We start from the raw sequence: 22,333 nt of genomic DNA on the forward strand, positions 1-22,333 counted from the left end.
CTTCTCTCTCACAGACGTCTCCCTAAGAACTTCTCTCACAGAACCTTAAGGACGTCTCTCACAGACCCTTAAGAACTTCTCACACCTTAAGAACGTTTCTTACGTCTCTCACAGACCCTAAGAACTTCTCTCACAGACTCTCACAGAGAACTCTCACAGGACGACCCTTTAAGAACTTCTCTCACAGACCCTTAAGAACTTCTCTCACAGACCCTTAAGAACTTTCTTCTCTCACAGACCCTTAAGAACTTCTCTCACAGAACCTTAAGGACGTCTCTCACAGCCCCTTAAAGAACTTCTCTCACAGCCCCTTAAGAACTTCTCTCACAGCCCCTTAAGAATGAATTAAAGAGGGAGTCAAACTTGACTGATTAGGCAAATCTTTAGTGCTTCAGCAATTAAACATTGTTTTTGGTTCCATTTGGATTGTGCTTTTCATTTTGCAAGTATATATACATGTGCGCATGTTCATGATCCCGCAGTGTAAGATAAATTTGCTTATGAGAGCAACTGTCAGTGAACTCATTGCAGAAACAATATTTAACTGAAGAAAACGAAGATTATTTATTAGCACGCTGCGGTGGAGCTTACACTTCAAGCACTGCTTCGTAATTACGTCGCTGTACGGAGTCAATTCCACGTTCTTGTGTCCCGGAAGTGATCATGTAAACAAATCAGCTGGAGTATGACACTCAATATTTTACAACTGCCACCTGAGCTAGTAGCTCATGTACTTAGATTTCTGTCATCGTCAGATCTCGCCACTTTTGCCCTTGTCAGTAAACAATGTAGAGATCTGGTTAATTTAGAGGCGTTATGGCAACATCGATGTGTGCAAGGTGAGTTCTGTTGTCTGACTGTGAGTAGGTTACATAACCCTCACAGTGACAACGCTTGCTGTCTGTCAGCCCTTGACTGTGTTAGCGGTATAATACAGTTCCCCGCCACTTTCAGTTGTGTGACAAGTCTGAAGTCGTGATGTATTGACTGACACGGGGTCTTCCCAGCAATGCCACGCAACAAACTAACATCTAGTGGACTGTGGAGTACGAATTGACAATGTATACTGTGGAATTTTATATACTGCTAAGACGATGGCAATGACAATATATATTTGGGTTTTATAGATAGTGATAATACCTTATAGTGATAAGGCGTTGATGCTCGTGCTTTTTGTTACAAGTGGGTGTGGATTGATGCTCCCATTAGGGTAGGTATCTTCATGTCTGATTATGGTTGGAAGACGTGTGGGTAAGTCCGCCAGTCAGGGCTTGATCCAGTTTGAGACTGATCTGGTCTTGACTGTCCGATCTTCAAACAGCTATGGCATGCTGCTGGCTATGGTCTCACCACACTGAGTGAGTGAGTGAGTTGAGCTGCCTTTCCAATATTAGTGAAATAAGACAGGAATGGCAGTTGTGATGCTCTAAGTAACACACAGCACATGGACGTGACACACGAAGGTTTAGAATAGCGATGTGGGTTTCCATCCAACTGCATGAGGATGCAGGCATTAATGGAACACATAATGAAAAGTGTCTTTAACTATGAATAATATTGTATGAGAACTGTTATTGAGGTGACGTGAAATTGGGTTTAACGTCGTGCTTGAGAATATTTTGCTCATATGACGATGTGCATGCGTGTGTATGTGTATGTGCGGCTGCTTGTACTAGCCCAGACTGAAGCTGGTTTTATAGTGCTAGCCCACTGAGGTACCATGCCGCAGTGAACCATGAATACCCCACTCAGACACATTATACTGACTCCGAGAGGACCAGTCCTTGTTGTACCCATTAATGCTGAGTGCCAGGCAGGGACCAACAAGTATCATATTTTAACATCTTTTGGTATGACGCGGTCGGGGATCCAACCCAGCGACCTTCCGCTCTCCAGGCGGAGGCTCTAACCACTACACCACGGAGGGGGTCCAGAATTGTTATTGAATTGTGTATTTGGTTTTCCGATCTTTAACTTATAGTATACCAGTATAGTATACCAGTATAGTATACCAGTACAGTATACCAGTACAGTATACCAGTATAGTATACCAGTACAGTATACCAGTATAGTATGCCAGTACAGTATGCCAGTACAGTATACCAGTAAAGTATACCAGTATAGTATGCCAGTACAGTATGCCAGTACAGTATACCAGTACAGTATACCAGTATAGTATGCCAGTATAGTATGCCAGTTTGTGAAACCAGAAACAAGTATCTGTTCGGAAGCTTACGTGGTGAAATCAGAGGGACTACAAAACTCTCATCAGGGATCTTAATCTCTGTGCCAAGGCACGATAAATATTGAAATGACATGGATGAAATATTTTCATTGTGCCCTGGCGGCATGGCTTAAATCATAATATTTATACACAACATGATGCATTTAATGGAAAATGCAATATATTTGACCCATTCAAAAGATTCAAAACCTATTTTGCACCCCATCCAACTGTTTATCTCTGAGGGGCGGTAGGGTAGCCTAATGGTTAAAGCGTTGGCTCGTCACGCCGAAGACCCGGGTTCGAATCCCCACATGGGCACAATGTGTGAAGCCCATTTCTGGTGTCCCCCGCCATGATGTTGCTGGAATATTGCTAAAAGCGGCGTAAAACCAAACTCAGTCAGTCAGTCAGTTTATCTCTGACACTCTCTATCACTCTTTATCATGGGCTTGGCTATATTGAATGCCAGTATGCATGAAAAGAATTCCCATTTTGGATGATAACATAGTTTATGTGTTAGTTTCTGGGTCCACTGCAAATGAAGCTGAACTATTCTTCCAGTCTTGATAGTGTTCAGGAAATCCAGCTCTCAAGTTACCCCGGGTAATAGGTTGACATGATGTTCATTGAATTATTTAAGAATGAATTGATTGTTGAATCATCAGAGGTATGGGCACTCTTACTTTCACAGAGGCACTCTGTCTGGTGCTCTATTGGCACCCTTAAAAAGAATTGCATTTCTATCAGTGCTAGTACATTGAACCTAGAAACTATCTGCATTGAACAGAACTGAAAACATCAGAATACAAAGTCAAAAACTTTTGCATTCTTCTTCAGATTATAAGTATGATGGAGTGGAAGGATGGAATCTCACATATAAGGAGTTTTACACGAAGGGTAAGTTGGATAAAAGAATAAGTGTGAGTAATGTTAACTTTTGAGGGAATACATAAAACAACTGAAAATATCTATGGAATAATTCACTACTACATCTTGGTTGAATACATGACACGGTTTATGGTTAACAGCTTCTGTTTTATTCTTTACACGATGTTTCAGAGCTAGTTCTTGCTCCTTCATCAGGTGAATGCCTTTCAGGTGAATGCCAACTTCTAAATGCCTTTCAAACACTACATCTTGGTTATATTCGAGTATCTCTGTGTTCTATCGCATGGGTTCGTTGTAACAACTGCTTGCATTATAGGAATCACACAGATTTGCTGGCAAATGGGTCCTTGTAATTTATCATAATAGAAAATAATTAATATCTAATATGCTTAATAATTGAGGATATACAGGCTACTGAAGATGCATGTCCCTTGACAAGTTAGAAACAAAACACTGGAAAAAATAATTGTTATTAAATGGTTTGTTTCTGTAATGTAATATCTATATAATTTTGCCTATGCCTTATGTCTAAGCCTAGTGGTTAAGGCTTTCGCTCGTCACGCTGAAGACCCAGGTTCAATTCCCCACATGGGCACAATGTGTGAAGCCCATTTCTGGTGTCCGCCGCCGTGATATTGCTGGAATATTGCTAAAAGAGGTGTTAAACCAAACTCAGTCACCCACTCCATTTGTGTGTAAGTAGTGTTGATTATTTGTCAGAGTTCATAAACTTCAAGCTGTCAAGTATCAAGTACTATCTGAATGTCTTAATGAGCCCAGGAGTTTTGTCTGTGTTTAAGTGTGCTCCCTGGAGGCTGTCAGATTGCCCCACAGAGTGTCTGGTTAATGCAGGTATCTGTCTACACCTGCAGATTGGTCAATGCTGGACCCCAAGTCTGCCAGTTAAAATTTCTAAAGTCCTAGTTTGTAAGGGAGTATTCCAATAGTAACCCAGACCATAAGAGGGGAAGTTCAATTAGTAGTCCTGGTAATGAGGAACACAATTAAGGGATAGTCAAGGTCATAGCTGTTAGTCAGTCACAGCAGGTTTGGCACTAAGAGTCACTGAGATTCACTGAGATTCCTGTGTACCACTGTCTGCCCGGCTAGTACTTTATGAATACATGACACGTTTTGTGGACGAACAACTTCTTTCGTTTCTTTTTTCACAATGTTTCAGAGCTAATTCATGCTCCATCATCAGGTGCATGATGAAGGAGCAGGAATTAGTTCTGAAAAGTTATGATGAAGAATGAAAAGAAGTTTTCATCCATAAAATGTGTCATGTATTCATGCCTTTCAAGAACAAGCACATTATGTTGTGAAACAATATAGAATTTGCTCATGTGCCCTTTTATTGCTTCATGTTACATAGCTCCATTAAATAAATTTTGAAATACCTCTAAATTAATAAAAAGTTTTTAACTAAAGAACAATTGTTCCCCAGTTTCTTGTGCAGGTATTTTGGAATTCTTGCCATCTCTCTATGGTGTGGGGAGGTGGGGTAGCCTAGTGGTTAAAGCGTTGGCTCGTCACGCCGAAGACCCGGGTTCAAATCCCCACATGGGTACAATGTGTGAAGCCCATTTCTGGTGTCCCCCGCCGTGATGTTGCTGGAATATTGCTAAAAGCGGCATAAAACCAAACTCAGTCAGTCAGTCAGTCTCTATGATGTTACTACCTATTGATGACTTCAGAGAAAATGATGTGTCATGTATCAGGAAGATGGAGAAAGAGAACCAGTGCTGTTCAGAAATGGATGATGTTCATGTTTGTTCATGGTCGATAACCAGGGCAAGTCTTTGCCCAGTCGGGGCGCTGGGGTATCCTAGTGGTTAAAGCATTCACTCATCACGCCAGTGACCCAGGGTACGATTCCCCACACAGGTAAAATATTGATGGAATATTGCTAAAAGCAGCGTAAAACTAAAACTCACTCACTAACTCACTTTGCGCAGTCTAGACGAGATTTGAATATTAACAGGCAACCTTCATGCAGCTGAAATATTGCTGAGTGAGACATTAAAATAAAACAAAAGCAAAATCTTCGTTAGCTCATGTTTCTGGCATACACTGCATGATATTGTTACCATGGTAACTGTCTTTATGTTTCAGTGCTGTGTAAGTTTGGTAACTGCATCGGAAAGTGGCAGCCAGAAATAGGACATTATGGAGGATTAATTGACATTAAGGTAGGTTGTTTAAAATACAGGTAGAGTTGACTAATTGACATTAAGGTAGGTTGTTTAAAATACAGGTAGAGTTGACTAATTGACATTAAGGTAGGTTGTTTAAAATACAGGTAGAGTTGACTAATTGACATTAAGGTAGGTTGTTTAAAATACAGGTAGAGCTGACTAATTGACATTAAGGTAGGTTGTTTAAAATACTGGTAGAGTTGACTAATTGACATTAAAGTATGTTGTTTAAAATACAGGTAGAGTTGACTAATTGACATTAAGGTAGGTTGTTTAAAATACAGGTAGAGTTGACTAATTGACATTAAGGTAGGTTTAAAATACAGGTAGAGTTGACTAATTGACATTAAGGTAGGTTGTTTAAAATACAGATAGAGTTGACTAATTGACATTAAGGTAGGTTGTTTAAAATACAGGTAGAGTTGACTAATTGACATTAAGGTAGGTTGTTTAAAATACAGGTAGAGTTGACTTATTGACATTATGGCTGTTTGTTTAAAATACACAGGTAGAGTTGACTTATTGACATTAAGGTAGTGTTGATTGTACGCTATTTCTGGGACTACATGTTCGTTTATGATTAAAACAATAAGAGACAATATATAATTGTATTTGAATCCACAACATGCACATTTATTGTCCCTATAAGCATGATAAGTCGTGTTACATCCTATACTGGACTATTTCAAGATGGTGGCCCCAGACAAGTACTATACAGTTGATTTTCTACTCCTAGTTTGACAGGGGATGTATCAAAGGCAGAGAATGCCTCCCACCAGTGGACCCTCATGTCGACCAGCCACTGCGGATACGGCCCCTGTTCTCCATACACTTGGCCGAGGATCTGTCAAAGGTGGAGGTGTTCTGTCTGAAAGGTTTTAATGGCCTTCACAAAGGCCAGCTGTCATGGGTAAGAGGTGAACCTGCATCTTTGAAGACTTACTCTTAATACTATAGGATAAGTCAATACTTACGACAGTCCAGGAATATGTCAACAGAGTTCTGTCCCGTAATAGATGTGAATGTGTACAAAGCAGTAGCTGGCCGTAAGTCTGGTGTCTGGACTAATACTGTGGAGACATTTAATGAAAGGATGTACTGTTGTACTGGAAGTACTGTGACTACCTAGAGGAGGGCAGTCAGGATTCTCTCAGTCAGTGGTTCATTGTGCAGGGGTGGAAATAACTTTAAAATTGCTAGTGTACTCCGGTACAGTGGCACATGTAAAATCACTTGCCCTGATAATTTTTCCACTATACCGGCCGTTTTGTTGTTGATTTTTTAAATAAACAACATTATTAACAATGGAATATCAACTGGACACCGGTACAGTGTGATATACAAATTTGCTTGCCCGACAGAAAAAAACACTGGACTCGGGCGTCGGGCAATTGGTTATTTCCACCACTGTTGTGATTTATTTTGGTTCATGATTTGCTGTAATTCATTGTTTCCTGTAATTGACTGTGATTCATAGTCATTCACTGTGATCCATTATGGTTCTTGGTAGTCTGTTGTGGTTCTGTTTGGTTCATTGTGGTTGTCTGTGATCCATCATGGTTCATTGTGGTTGTCTGTGATCCATCATGGTTCATTGTGGTTGTTTGTGATCCATTATGATTCATTGTGGTTGTTTGTGATCCATTATGATTCATTGTGGTTGTCTGTGATCAATTGGATTCATTGTGGTTGTCTGTGATCCATTATGATTCATTGTGGTTGTCCGTGATCCATCATGGTTCATTGTGGTTGTTTGTGATCCATCATGATTCATTGTGGTTGTTTGTGATCCATTATGATTCATTGTGGTTGTCTGTGATCCATTATGATTCATTATGGTTGTCTGTGATCCATTATGATTCATTGTGGTTGTCTGTGATCCATTATGATTCATTATGGTTGTCTGTGATCCAGTATGATTCATTGTGGTTGTCTGTGATCCAGTATGATTCATTATGGTTGTCTGTGATCCATTATGATTCATTGTGGTTCTCTGTGATCCATTATAATTCATTGTGGTTGTCTGTGATCCATTAGATTCATTGTGGTTGTCTGTGATCCCGTATGATTCATTGTGGTTGTCTGTGATCCAGTATGATTCGTTGTGGTTGTCTGTGATCCATTATAATTCATTGTGGTTGTCTGTGATCCACTAGATTCATTGTGGTTGTCTGTGATCCAGTATGATTCATTGTGGTTGTCTGTGATCCAGTATGATTCATTGTGGTTGTCTGTGATCCATTATAATTCATTGTGGTTGTCTGTGATCCACTAAATTCATTGTGGTTGTCTGTGATCCAGTATGATTCATTGTGGTTCTCTGTGATCCATTATGTTGGTTACTGCGATTCACCATGCTTGTCTCTTGTTCATTATTCATGTATTTCACTGTATATTCACTCATTATAATTCATCATTAGTCTCTGTAATTATGGCCATTCACTGTGATACACTGTGGTTCACTATGTTTGCAATTTGGTTTATTGTGATAATATGTAGTTCTCTGCGATTATGGTAAACTGAACTATCACCACCACCATCACCACCATCATCATCATCATCATCATCATCATCATCATCATCATCATCATCATCATCATCATCATCATCATCATCATCATCTTTCTACCAATCTTGCCAAATGAAAACTTAGCAAACAATCTGTGAACTATACATAATGTGTTGACCATCTTCTCCACTACTGAAACATAAAACTGGCATCTCACCTTTCTGTGTTGTGATAGATACAATGTTAAGTTTGTTGTAGGGAGAAGATGGGCAGCTCCTGATGTTTGAATGTTCTGAAAACAACAACCACCAGCACCCGGAGGGGAAACAGAAGGTAAAGTGTCCTAGTTCCATCCTGAAAGTCTTCAGTTACATCTGACAGAGAGTCACATGAGCTGATGTGACGACCTGTTTGTTCAGTGTCCAGTGGAAGGATGTGGGACTCATGGCCCTGGATGCTGTAGGGAGGGATGAGAAGGATGTGGGACTCGTGGCCTCTGGATGCTGTAGGGAGGGATGAGAAGGATGTGGGATGGTGGCCCCTGGATGCTGTAGGGAGGGATGAGAAGGATGTAGGATGGTGGCCCCTGGATGCTGTAGGGAGGGATGAGAAGGATGTAGGATGGTGGCCCCTGGATGGTGTAGGGAGGGATGAGAAGGATGTAGGATGGTGGCCCCTGGATGCTGTAGGGAGGGATGAGAAGGATGTGGGATGGTGTCCCCTGGATGCTGTAGGGAGATGAGAAGGATGTGGGATGGTGGCCCCTGGATGCTGTAGGGAGGGATGAGAAGGATGTGGGATGGTGGCCCCTGGATGCTGTAGGTAGGGATGAGAAGGATCTAGGACTCATGGCCCCTGGATGCTGTAAGGAGGGATGAGAAGGATGTGGGATGGTGGCCCCTGGATGCTGTAGGTAGGAATGAGAAGTATGTTGGATGGTGGCCCCTTGATGCTGTAGGGAGGGATGAGAAGGATGTGGGATGGTGGCCCCTGGATGCTGTAAGGAGGGATGAGAAGGATGTGGGATGGTGGCCCCTGGATGCTGTAGGGAGGGATGAGAAGGATGTGGGATGGTGGCCCCTGGATGCTGTAGGGAGGGATGAGAAGGATGTAGGATGGTGGCCTCTGTATGCTGTAGGGAGGGATGAGAAGGATGTGGGATGGTGGCCCCTGGATGCTGTAGGGAGCGATGATGAGAAGGATGTGGGATGGTGGCCCCTGGATGCTGTAGGGAGGGATGAGAGAAGGATGTGGGATGGTGTCCCTCTGGATGCTGTAGGTAGGGATGAGAAGGAGGATCTAGGACTCATGGCCCCTGGATGCTGTAGGGAGGGATGAGAAGGATGTGGGATGGTGGCCCCTGGATGCTGTAGGGAGGGATGAGAAGGATGTGGGATGGTGGCCCCTGGATGCTGTAGGGAGGGATGAGAAGGATGTGGGATGGTGGCCCCTGGATGCTGTAGGGAGGGAGAGAAGGATGTGGGATGGTGGTCCCTGGATGCTGTAGGGAGGGATGAGAAGGATGTGGGATGGTGGCCCCTGGATGCTGTAAGGGAGGGATGAGAAAGGATGTAGGATGGTGGCCCCTGGATGCTGTAGGGAGGATAGAGAAGGATGTGGGATGGTGGCCCCTGGATGCTGTAGGGAGGGATGAGAAGGATGTGGGATGGTGGCCCCTGGATGCTGTAGGGAGGGATGAGAAGGATGTGGGATGGTGGTCCTTGGATGGTGTAGGGAGGGATGAGAAGGATGTGGGACTCGTGGCCTATGGATGGTGTAGGGAGGGATGAGAAGGATGTGGGATGGTAGCCCCTGGATGCTGTAGGGAGGGATAGAGAAGGATGTGGGATGAGTGGCCCCTGGATGCTGTAGGGAGGATAGAAAGGATGTGGGATGGTGGCCCCTGGATACTGTAGGGAGGGATGAGAAGGGTGTGGAATGGTGGCCCCTGGATGCTGTAGGGAGGGATGAGAAGGATGTGGGATGGTGGCCCCTTGATGCTGTAGGGAGGGATGAGAAGGATGTGGGATGGTGGCCCCTGGATGCTGTAGGTAGGGATGAGAAGGATGTAGGACTCATGGCCCCTGGATGCTGTAGGGAGGGATGAAAAGGATGTGGGATGGTGGTCCCTGTATGCTGTAGGGAGGGATGAGAAGGATGTGGGATGGTGGCCCCTGGATGCTGTAGGTAGGGATGAGAAGGATCTAGGACTCATGGCCCCTGGATGCTGTAGGGAGGGATGAGAAGGATGTGGGATGGTGTCCTCTGGATGCTGTACTCGTGGCCCCTGGATGCTGTAGGTAGGGATGAGAAGGATCTAGGACTCATGGCCCCTGGATGCTGTAGGAGGGATGAGAAAGGATGTGGGATGGTAGCCCCTGGATGCTGTAGGGAGGGATAGAGAAGGATGTGGGATGGTGGCCCCTGGATGCTGTAGGGAGGGATGAGAAGGATGTGGGATGGTGGCCCCTGGATGCTGTAGGGAGGGATGAGAAGGATGTGGGATGGTGGCCCCTGGATGCTGTAGGGAGGGATGAGAAGGATGTGGGATGGTGGCCCCTGGATGCTGTAGGGAGGATAGAGAGAAGGATGTAGGATGGTGGCCCCTGGATGCTGTAGGGAGGGATGAGAAGGATGTGGGATGGTGGCCCCTGGATGCTGTAGGGAGGGATGAGAAGGATGTGGGATGGTGGCCCCTGGATGCTGTAGGGAGGGATGAGAGAAGGATGTGGGATGGTGGTCCCTGGATGGTGTAGGAGGGATGAGAAAGGATGTGGGACTAAGTGGCCTATGGATGGTGTAGGTAGGGATAGAGAAGGATGTGGGATGGTGGCCCCTGGATGCTGTAGGGAGGGATGAGAAAAGGATGTGGGATGGTGGCCCCTGGATGCTGTAGGGAGGGATGAGAGAAGGATGTGGGATGGTGGCCCCTGGATACTGTAGGGAGGAGGATGAGAAGGGTGTGGAATGAAGGTGGCCCCTGGATGCTGTAGGGAGGGATGAGAGAAGGATGTGGGATGGTGGCCCCTTGATGCTGTAGGGAGGATGAGAAGGATGTGGGATGGTGCCCCTGGATGCTGTAGAGTAGGATGAGAAAGGATGTAGGACTCATGGCCCCTGGATGCTGTAGGGGAGGATGAAAAGGATGTGGGATGGTGGTCCCTGTATGCTGTAGGGAGGGATGAGAAAGGATGTGGGATGGTAGCCCCTGGATGCTGTAGGTAGGGATGAGAAGGATCTAGGACTCATGGCCCCTGGATGCTGTAGGGAGGGATGAGAAGGATGTGGGATGGTGTCCTCTGGATGCTGTACTCGTGGCCCCTGGATGCTGTAGGTAGGGATGAGAAGGATGTTGGATGGTGGCCCCTGGATGCTGTAGGGAGGGATGAGAAGGATGTGGGACTCGTGGCCCCTGGATGCTGTAGGGAGGGATGAGAAGGATGTGGGACTCGTGGCCTCTGGATGCTGTAGGGAGGGATGAGAAGGATGTGGGACTCGTGGCCTCTGGATGCTGTAGGGAGGGATGAGAAGGATGTGGGACTCATGGCCTCATCAGCCAGAACAAGATCAAATCAACACACAAAGAAAGTAGTCTGCCCTGAAAGGCGTTTTGAATTCGGCAATACGATAGGGTTTAAAACATATTTAAAAGTTTGTCAGAATTCCTATTAAAAACAGTTTAAAAAGAGGATTTACTCCCAAGCATATATCGGATTACATCCCATTTGTCAATGTTGGAGATTCAGAGAAATATAATTGTTTGGCATCCCTGCCCCCCCTGGTTTCTCCAACACTGAGTATTGACTGGCAGCTCATCCATATCAATGCAGGAGTTCGAGGATTGGCTGACACAGGAGACGGGTCGACCTCCAAGTGAGTTCTTTGTCCATGGCCAGGAGTTGCTGCTTATGAAGTTTCTTGTCACGACACAGCTTGGGTGAGTCAACACTAGTGTAGCGTCTGTATTGCCACTGAATAATCAGAAGCAATATCGGGGCAGTGGGGTAGCCTAGTTGTTAAAGTGTTTGCTCGTCACGCCGAAGACCTGGATATGATTCCCCACATGGATGCAATGTGTGAAGCCCATTTCAGGTGTCCCCTGCCGTGATATTGCTGGAATATTGCTAAAAACGGCATAAAACACAACTCACTCACTCACTCAGAAGTAATACCTCATAAACTGGGACCTTCATTTGCTCCAATCATCCTTGACTTTGCTTAAACTACAATTTAGGCTGTCAGTATCTATAAACCTGCCAGGCTGAGGGACCAGAGCAGGGGCACTTCTACTTATGATTAATATGTTGTAGAAGTCATTAGGATTTTATTCTTTTGTTAAAAATACATGAAACTTGCTATTTAATGAGAACTTTTACATTGTAATCTACCTTAAATGTTTTTGGGATTGGAAATGGAAAATTAGTAGAATGACATTTAAGTAAAAACCAATAAGTTTCGTTTTTCATGAACCCTAGACTCATCACAGATTTGCATCGGTCAGTTCATATAGTTTGCTATTTTGCCTTTACACCAAACGAAATCAGTTTTGGTTGAAAACTGAGAATAGCTAAAACACTGTAGATTTACCCCATGCTGCTAGATACTGTTAGCATTGGATACTCCCATACTGACACCTGAAGCGGACTTAGTACCTCAGTCACTCACGTCCTGGTACAGCGCTGATTGTCTCCCCTTCTACAGATGCTCCTACCCAATGATGCGGGTGATGGAGCAGCCAAGAAAGCCAGGAGCTGTCATCCAGCCGGGACTCTTCAAGGGCAACTATGGTGGCCACGGCATCGAGATTATACAGCTGTCCTACAGTGACACGGAGAACAAAGCTGAAGGAAAGAAAATAACGGTGAGTATCATCATTAGTCAGTTATTATAACACCAGGACATTTCAGTTCTCCACCCACTGACACCATTCTACATGATTTTGACACTCTCAAAAATAATATATTTAATTTGTCACCAATGTTAGGCATTTTAGATGAACATTTTATTTAATTAATGCTTCAAGGGGTGTTGCTGTGGTTTAGACAGCCATCCCCTGAGAGACTGTCACATCATGATACTTCTCAAGTGATCAAGTATTCTTTGGTTTCACATTAATTTTCGACTCGCTGTGCGCACGCTGTGCGCATGCGTAGAGCGTGTAAAAATATCCACTGGTCAATTCCGGTTTGGTCGTATTAGCGATATTGTAAACACGCTCTAAATAAATGCTGTATAAAAATTATTTACGCGTGACCATTGTTCATAGTTGAGTACATACATCCATTTGCCTATGCTTTTCAATAATTGATGTCCTATTTTGGTGGCATTGCATCAGAGATGTGTTTTTTTACTTGTGAGAAGGGGATGTGCAGGAAGGACGGTGGACGGGTGGTGGTGAGATGTGTTTATACAAGAGCTTGTTAACAAACGTTAAGCTATTTATTTAACTGATTCCGGTCCCTTCCATTCATAAATGAATTGGGATTAGTTAAATTCGACATACAACCATATATTTGTTTTGATTTTTGCTTTCTTTAGAGTGCGTTTACACTATCGGTAAAGCTTACGACCAAACCGGAATTGGCCTGAGGATATTTTTACACGCTCTACGCATGCGCACAGCGAGTCTAAAATTAATGTGAAACCAACGAATGACATGTTTGTTTACAAGCAAGGGAGGTAACTCTAAATCACACCTCACTGCAGCTAGGACACCATATATTTTCATGAGAGCCCCTGCAAATTGCCTCAAATAAACTTACAGTGAACAGTCATACATCCTCCATGTCATACAAAGTTGTGACTGTACATTATGTAAGTCAGGAAACATGTGCAGCATGAGGAGGAATTATGGTACCACCATGGACAGGTAATGAAAACTAGCTGCTGGAACTATCTTGGCACGGTGATGATTCAAGGAACCTGGGGTAGCCTGGTGGTAAAACATTTGCTTGTCATGCCGAAGACCCGGGTTCTATTCCATACATGGGTGTAATGTGTGAAGCCATTTCTGGTGTCTCCCCGCTGTGATATTGCTGGAATATTGCTATAAGCGGTGTAAAACTAAACTCACTCACTCACTCACTCAAGGATTCACGGCAAAATAACATAAATTAAGGAACAGTTCATCAAAATGTAGGTACTTTAGATGATTTTAGTTTATCTTCATGCTAGTGTTTTGTTAAGGTAGAATGTACAATGTTTGTGCTCACAAATCTTGGCTAATTTCACCTGTTGTCCTGCTGTTTTAACGGATACGAAGTGGGCCATTTTAACGCATTGTCGTAACAATTCAAGGTGATGTTTTATTGGTCAAGGCCCAGCTGTTACAAAAACATTTTACTGAGGACAGATTATTACTTATAACTCAGGGGTTGTTTTCTAAATCTACAGCATGCTATGCTCTCCACTTCCTCCAGGGTGACCCAAATGTGCCGGCCAACAAGGTCAGTTTATACATCGATCTGGACCACCCGATGATCCTCACCATGGGCCAGCAGAAGACTGTAGAGTTGATGGAAGAGATTGACATCCCCGAACTGCCTCCTGACATCGACCTACAGCATCTGCCACCACAGCCCTTCCACGTTCCTGACGACTGCTATGAGAGATTTAGTCACCCACCCACTATGTGTAGAGCAAGGTGAGGATATTCCTCTGTGTGTGTAGAGCAAGGTGAGGATATTCCTGTGTGTGTGTAGAGCAAGGTGAGGATATTCCTCTGTGTGTAGAGCAAGGTGAGGATATTTCTCTGTGTGTGTAGAGCAAGGTGAGGATATTCCTCTGTGTGTGTAGAGCAAGGTGAGGATATTCCTGTGTGTGTAGAGCAAGGTGAGGATATTCCTGTGTGTGTAGAGCAAGGTGAGGATATTCCTCTGTGTGTGTAGAGCAAGGTGAGGATATTCCTCTGTGTGTGTAGAGCAAGGTTAGGATATTCCTCTGTGTGTGTAGAGCAAGGTGAGGATATTCCTCTGTGTGTGTAGAGCAAGGTGAGGATATTCCTCTGTGTGTGTAGAGCAAGATAAGGCCATTATTATCATTTTTAAGTGATGATAACAGTTCTTGTTATCCCAAGTTGGAGCAACTCTTATTTTCTATCCTAATTAAAAATTTACACTTCTTTGTATATGCATCCTGAACATGAGATTTGAATGTGTTTTCAGATTCCACGGACAAGGTCAGATTGCTGGCCACGGCTTCACCAACCCATCCATGTCCTCAGGTCACTTCATAATATTTGATGACAATAATTTTGGATTTTTGTGGCTGGAGCTTAAGTCATTTAGTATGTATTCCCGAGTGCAGGTGTTCCCGTGTCTCTGACAGGAGCAACATGGCAGATGACTGGCTCTATAGGTGTATCATGGAACCATCATGTTACACAAATGTATCTCTCTGTGATAATGTAATATTCTGTCTTGAATAGTTCAACTGATGTTCTTGTGGGGCAGTGAGGTAGCCTAGTGGTTAAAGTGTTCGTTTGTCGAACCAAAGACCTGGGTTTAATTCCCACATGGATACAATGTGTGAATCCCATTTCTTGTGACCCCCTCTATGATATTGCCAGACTATTGTTCAAAGTGGTGTAAAGCAATACTCACTCACTGCCATTCTTGGTCCACATATGATCTGACAAGAAGTCAGGGTAACTGCCTGAAGATGTCTTAACTGAGGGTATTAGATATAGAAACATATATGCATATTTCCTTTTCAAATTATTTCCACAAAATTTAGGACAGGGTTGTCGATTGAACAAGAAATAGATTGGTACAGTTTAAATAATACTGCTAAACTATCAGCCAGTATTTTGATATAATACATATGAATGTACAAATTTGAAGATTACTAACGAGGAAAAAGATTTACACCCACTGTGGTACATGGTAGTTCTATGATTTACACCCACTGAGGTACATGGTAATTCTATGATTTACACCCACTGAAGTACATGGTAGTTCTATGATTTACACCCACTGAGGTACATGGTAGTTCTATGATTTACACCCACTATGGACATGGTAATTCTATGATTTACACCCACTATGGACATGGTAATTCTATGATTTACACCCACTATGGACATGGTAGTTCTAGCATGGTACCTTCTGGTAATCAATGTTTTCAATCCATAACAGGTATGTCTAAATAAGAACCTGTATGGCTGTATGTCCAGGAGAGGTTTCCCTGAATTGATGATTAACTGTTTCCCATGTTTCTAATGAGAGTGTGCGTTCAAATCTCAGGGTGGGACTCAAACCCCGTATTTTACTGAGAAACTGTAATCCCAGTTATAACATATGTCACATGTGACACTTTCTAAATGATCTTGTGTGCAATTATATGGAAAACGGTTTCGAATATTGCAATGAATCTACAGTCACAGGCAGTATTCAACTGCATGTTTATCATGTAAGGTTGGATATTGCATAATTCGCCCATATTTTTATAACCAGTTATGAAGTATTTATTTCAAATGTAATATGTGCTGAACTTGTGATATGTTGTCACACAGATAGTATTCAATATTGCCATGGAACTAGAGGATATGCAGCTCTATTATTTCAAGTTTATTAAACAAAAATTAACAGTTGATGTGGTCACCATGAAAGGACACAGTTTGAAATATCTCTGTATCTCCTGTTGTGTAGTCAGTCAGTAGTGAGCCATTCAATATGCTTTACAGATGTTTGTGTGTGTGTGTGTGCATGTGTGTGCATGTGCGTGTGTGTGTATGAAGCTGTACAGCTGTGAGGTCTGCATCAGCTGCAGGTGGGATATACAGAGCAGTTGCCATCAGATGGTGGAAGGTACTGTAGCTCAATTTGGACATTTGTACCAATATTGAAAAACTTGGATAGATCAGGCGTTAATTTACTGTATGGGAATCAATACTGCATAATACTGCACTGATAAGACCAATGTCAGGTCCCTGAATACTTACAAGTGAATTTAGATACACGGTATCAGGAGGTTATGTTACAGAAGGTTGTTTTCAGAACAGGACAGGATTGATACCAATGCAATGTCATTAAGATTGGATCTGTTACAAGATGGTGAAAGTGATGGTTTACCAATGCAAGACTGGATCTGTTACAAGATGGTGAAAGTGATGGTTTACCAATGCTAGATTGGATCTGTTACAAGATGGTGAAAGTGATGGTTTACCAATGCAAGATTGGATCTGTTACAAGATGGTGAAAGTGATGGTTTACCAATGCAAGATTGGATCTGTTACAAGATGGTGAAAGTGATGGTTTACCAATGCAAGATTGGATCTGTCAAGGAGACAGTATTGTGATATTATTTTGTTTTCTTGTGTGAAAAACATGTACTGACTGAAATTTGAAAGGAGAATGTTACAGAAAATGCTTGCTATGAAATCAAAGCTCTCTCTACAGAGCTGTATTCACTCCACCATAGATGGTACAGTCACACAGGCCAAGGCTCTCTCTACAGAGCTGTATTCACTCCACCATAGATGGTACAGTCACACAGGCCAAGGCTCTCTACAGAGCTGTATTCACTCTCTACAGAGCTGTATTCACTCCACCATAGATGGTACAGTCACACAGGCCAAGGCTCTCTCTACAGAGCTGTATTCACTCCACCATAGATGGTACAGTCACACAGGCCAAGGCTCTCTCTACAGAACTGTATTCACTCCACCATAGATGGTACAGTCACACAGGCCAAGGCTCTCTCTACAGAGCTGTATTCACTCCACCATAGATGGTACAGTCACACAGGCCAAGGCTCTCTCTACAGAGCTGTATTCACTCCACCATAGATGGTACAGTCACACAGGCCAAGGCTCTCTCTACAGAGCTGTATTCACTCCACCATAGATGGTACAGTCACACAGGCCAAGGCTCTCTCTACAGAGCTGTATTCACTCCACCATAGATGGTACAGTCACACAGGCCAAGGCTCTCTCTACAGAGCTGTATTCACTCCACCATAGATGGTACAGTCACACAGGCCAAGCTCTCTCTACAGAGCTGTATTCACTCCACCATAGATGGTACAGTCACACAGGCCAAGGCTCTCTCTACAGAGCTGTATTCACTCCACCATAGATGGTACAGTCACACAGGCCAAGGCTCTCTCTACAGAGCTGTATTCACTCCACCATAGATGGTACAGTCACACAGGCCAAGGCTCTCTACAGAGCTGTATTCACTCCACCATAGATGGTACAGTCACACAGGCCAAGGCTCTCTACAGAACTGTATTCACTCCACCATAGATGGTACAGTCACACAGGCCAAGGCTCTCTACAGAGCTGTATTCACTCCACCATAGATGGTACAGTCACACAGGCCAAGGCTCTCTACAGAACTGTATTCACTCCACCATAGATGGTACAGTCACACAGGCCAAGGCTCTCTCTACAGAGCTGTATTCACTCCACCATAGATGGTACAGTCACACAGGCCAAGGCTCTCTCTACAGAACTGTATTCACTCCACCATAGATGGTACAGTCACACAGGCCAAGGCTCTCTCTACAGAGCTGTATTCACTCCACCATAGATGGTACAGTCACACAGGCCAAGGCTCTCTCTACAGAGCTGTATTCACTCCACCATAGTACAGTCACACAGGCCAAGGCTCTCTCTACAGAGCTGTATTCACTCCACCATAGATGGTACAGTCACACAGGCCAAGGCTCTCTCTACAGAGCTGTATTCACTCCACCATAGATGGTACAGTCACACAGGCCTACAGAGCTGTATTCTCTCTACAGAACTGTATTCACTCCACCATAGATGGTACAGTCACACAGGCCAAGGCTCTCTCTACAGAGCTGTATTCACTCCACCATAGATGGTACAGTCACACAGGCCAAGGCTCTCTCTACAGAGCTGTATTCACTCCACCATAGATGGTACAGTCACACAGGCCAAGGCTCTCTACAGAACTGTATTCACTCCACCATAGAGATGCCAAGGTACAGTCACACAGGCCAGAGGGTACAGTCTCACAGCCAGGCCATGGCTCTCTACAGAACTGTATTCACTCCACCATAGATGGTACAGTCACACAGGCCAAGGCTCTCTCTACAGAGCTGTATTCACTCCACCATAGATGGTACAGTCACACAGGCCAAGGCTCTCTCTACAGAGCTGTATTCACTCCACCATAGATGGTACAGTCACACAGGCCAAGGCTCTCTCTACAGAGCTGTATTCACTCCACCATAGATGGTACAGTCACACAGGCCAAGGCTCTCTCTACAGAGCTGTATTCACTCCACCATAGATGGTACAGTCACACAGGCCAAGGCTCTCTACAGAACTGTATTCACTCCACCATAGATGGTACAGTCACACAGGCCAAGGCTCTCTACAGAGCTGTATTCACTCCACCATAGATGGTACAGTCACACAGGCCAAGGCTCTCTCTACAGAGCTGTATTCACTCCACCATAGATGGTACAGTCAGTCACACAGGCCAAGGGCTCTCTCTACAGAGCTGTATTCACTCCACCATAGATGGTACAGTCACACAGGCCAAGGCTCTCTACAGAACTGTATTCACTCCACCATAGATGGTACAGTCACACAGGCCAAGGCTCTCTCTACAGAGCTGTATTCACTCCACCATAGATGGTACAGTCACACAGGCCAAGGCTCTCTCTACAGAGCTGTATTCACTCCACCATAGATGGTACAGTCACACAGGCCAAGGCTCTCTCTACAGAACTGTATTCACTCCACCATAGATGGTACAGTCACACAGGCCAAGGCTCTCTACAGAGGCTGTATTCACTCCACCATAGATGGTACAGTCACACAGGCCAAGGCTCTCTCTACAGAGCTGTATTCACTCCACCATAGATGGTACAGTCACACAGGCCAAGGCTCTCTCTACAGAGCTGTATTCACTCCACCATAGATGGTACAGTCACACAGGCCAAGGCTCTCTACAGAACTGTATTCACTCCACCATAGATGGTACAGTCACACAGGCCAAGGCTCTCTCTACAGAACTGTATTCACTCCACCATAGATGGTACAGTCACACAGGCCAAGGCTCTCTCTACAGAGCTGTATTCACTCCACCATAGATGGTACAGTCACACAGGCCAAGGCTCTCTCTACAGAGCTGTATTCACTCCACCATAGATGGTACAGTCACACAGGCCAAGGCTCTCTCTACAGAACTGTATTCACTCCACCATAGATGGTACAGTCACACAGGCCAAGGCTCTCTACTCACACAGGCCAAGGAGCTGTATTCACTCCACCATAGATGGTACAGTCACACAGGCCAAGGCTCTCTACAGAGCTGTATTCACTCCACCATAGATGGTACAGTCACACAGGCCAAGGCTCTCTCTACAGAGCTGTATTCACTCCACCATAGATGGTACAGTCACACAGGCCAAGGCTCTCTCTACAGAGCTGTATTCACTCCACCATAGATGGTACAGTCACACAGGCCAAGGCTCTCTCTCTACACAGAACTGTATTCACTCCACCATAGATGTACAGTCACACAGGCCAGCTCTCTCTACAGAACTGTATTCACTCCACCATAGATGGTACAGTCACACAGGCCAAGGCTCTCTCTACAGAGCTGTATTCACTCCACCATAGATGGTACAGTCACACAGGCCAAGGCTCTCTCTACAGAGCTGTATTCACTCCACCATAGATGGTACAGTCACACAGGCCAAGGCTCTCTCTACAGAACTGTATTCACTCCACCATAGATGGTACAGTCACACAGGCCAAGGGACTCTCTACAGAGCTGTATTCACTCCACCATAGATGGTACAGTCACACAGGCCAAGGCTCTCTCTACAGAGCTGTATTCACTCCACCATAGATGGTACAGTCACACAGGCCAAGGCTCTCTCTACAGAGCTGTATTCACTCCACCATAGATGGTACAGTCACACAGGCCAAGGCTCTCTCTACACAGAGCTGTATTCACTCCACCATAGATGGTACAGTCACACAGGCCAAGGCTCTCTCTACAGAGCTGTATTCACTCCACCATAGATGGTACAGTCACACAGGCCAAGGCTCTCTCTACAGAACTGTATTCACTCCACCATAGATGGTACAGTCACACAGGCCAAGGCTCTCTCTACAGAGCTGTATTCACTCCACCATAGATGGTACAGTCACACAGGCCAAGGCTCTCTCTACAGAACTGTATTCACTCCACCATAGATGGTACAGTCACACAGGCCAAGGCTCTCTCTACAGAGCTGTATTCACTCCACCATAGATGGTACAGTCACACAGGCCAAGGCTCTCTCTACAGAGCTGTATTCACTCCACCATAGATGGTACAGTCACACAGGCCAAGGCTCTCTCTACAGAACTGTATTCACTCCACCATAGATGGTACAGTCACACAGGCCAAGGCTCTCTCTACAGAGCTGTATTCACTCCACCATAGATGGTACAGTCACACAGGCCAAGGCTCTCTCTACAGAACTGTATTCACTCCACCATAGATGGTACAGTCACACAGGCCAAGGCTCTCTCTACAGAGCTGTATTCACTCCACCATAGATGGTACAGTCACACAGGCCAAGGCTCTCTACAGAACTGTATTCACTCCACCATAGACACAGGCCAAGGCTCTCTCTACAGAGCTGTATTCACTCCACCATAGAGTACATCACACAGGCCAAGAACTCTCTACAGAACTGTATTCACTCCACCATAGATGGTACAGTCACACACACAGGCCAAGGCTCTCTCTACAGAGCTGTATTCACTCCACCATAGATGGTACAGTCTGTATTCACACAGGCCAAGGCCTCTCTCTACAGAACTGTATTCACTCCACCATAGATGGTACAGTCACACAGGCCAAGGCTCTCTCTACAGAGCTGTATTCACTCCACCATAGATGGTACAGTCACACAGGCCAAGGCTCTCTCTACAGAGCTGTATTCACTCCACCATAGATGGTACAGTCACACAGGCCAAGGCTCTCTCTACAGAGCTGTATTCACTCCACCATAGATGGTACACAGTCACACAGGCCAAGGCTCTCTCTACAGAGCTGTATTCACTCCACCATAGATGGTACAGTCACACAGGCCAAGGGCTCTCTACAGAGCTGTATTCACTCCACCATAGATGGTACAGTCACACAGGCCAAGGCTCTCTCTACAGAACTGTATTCACTCCACCATAGATGGTACAGTCACACAGGCCAAGGCTCTCTCTACAGAGCTGTATTCACTCCACCATAGATGGTACAGTCACACAGGCCAAGGCTCTCTCTACAGAGCTGTATTCACTCCACCATAGATGGTACAGTCACACAGGCCAAGGCTCTCTCTACAGAGCTGTATTCACTCCACCATAGATGGTACAGTCACACAGGCCAAGGCTCTCTCTACAGAGCTGTATTCACTCCACCATAGATGGTACAGTCATGGTACAGTCACACAGGCCAAGGCTCTCTACAGAGCTGTATTCACTCCACCATAGATGGTACAGTCACACAGGCCAAGGCTCTCTCTACAGAGCTGTATTCA

The 22,333-nt window shown here is 44.6% G+C and overlaps 1 protein-coding gene across 1 annotated transcript; it reads left to right on the forward strand.

Moving 5' to 3' along the window:
• Nucleotides 1-657: 657 nt before the first annotated feature.
• On the forward strand, nucleotides 658-17,206 carry LOC124267934 (F-box only protein 31-like). The gene is made up of 9 exons (XM_046702928.1): nucleotides 658-839; nucleotides 3,065-3,124; nucleotides 5,231-5,307; nucleotides 6,050-6,223; nucleotides 8,081-8,155; nucleotides 11,653-11,759; nucleotides 12,524-12,683; nucleotides 14,242-14,465; nucleotides 14,986-17,206. The coding sequence occupies exons 1-9, from the start codon at nucleotides 686-688 to the stop codon at nucleotides 15,143-15,145; spliced, it is 1,191 nt and encodes a 396-aa protein (XP_046558884.1). The 5' UTR covers nucleotides 658-685; the 3' UTR covers nucleotides 15,146-17,206.
• Nucleotides 17,207-22,333: the final 5,127 nt, after the last annotated feature.

Source organism: Haliotis rubra, unplaced genomic scaffold, assembly GCF_003918875.1.
Source record: "Haliotis rubra isolate DU_JTF1 unplaced genomic scaffold, ASM391887v1 Scf135, whole genome shotgun sequence".
NCBI lineage: Eukaryota > Metazoa > Mollusca > Gastropoda > Lepetellida > Haliotidae > Haliotis > Haliotis rubra.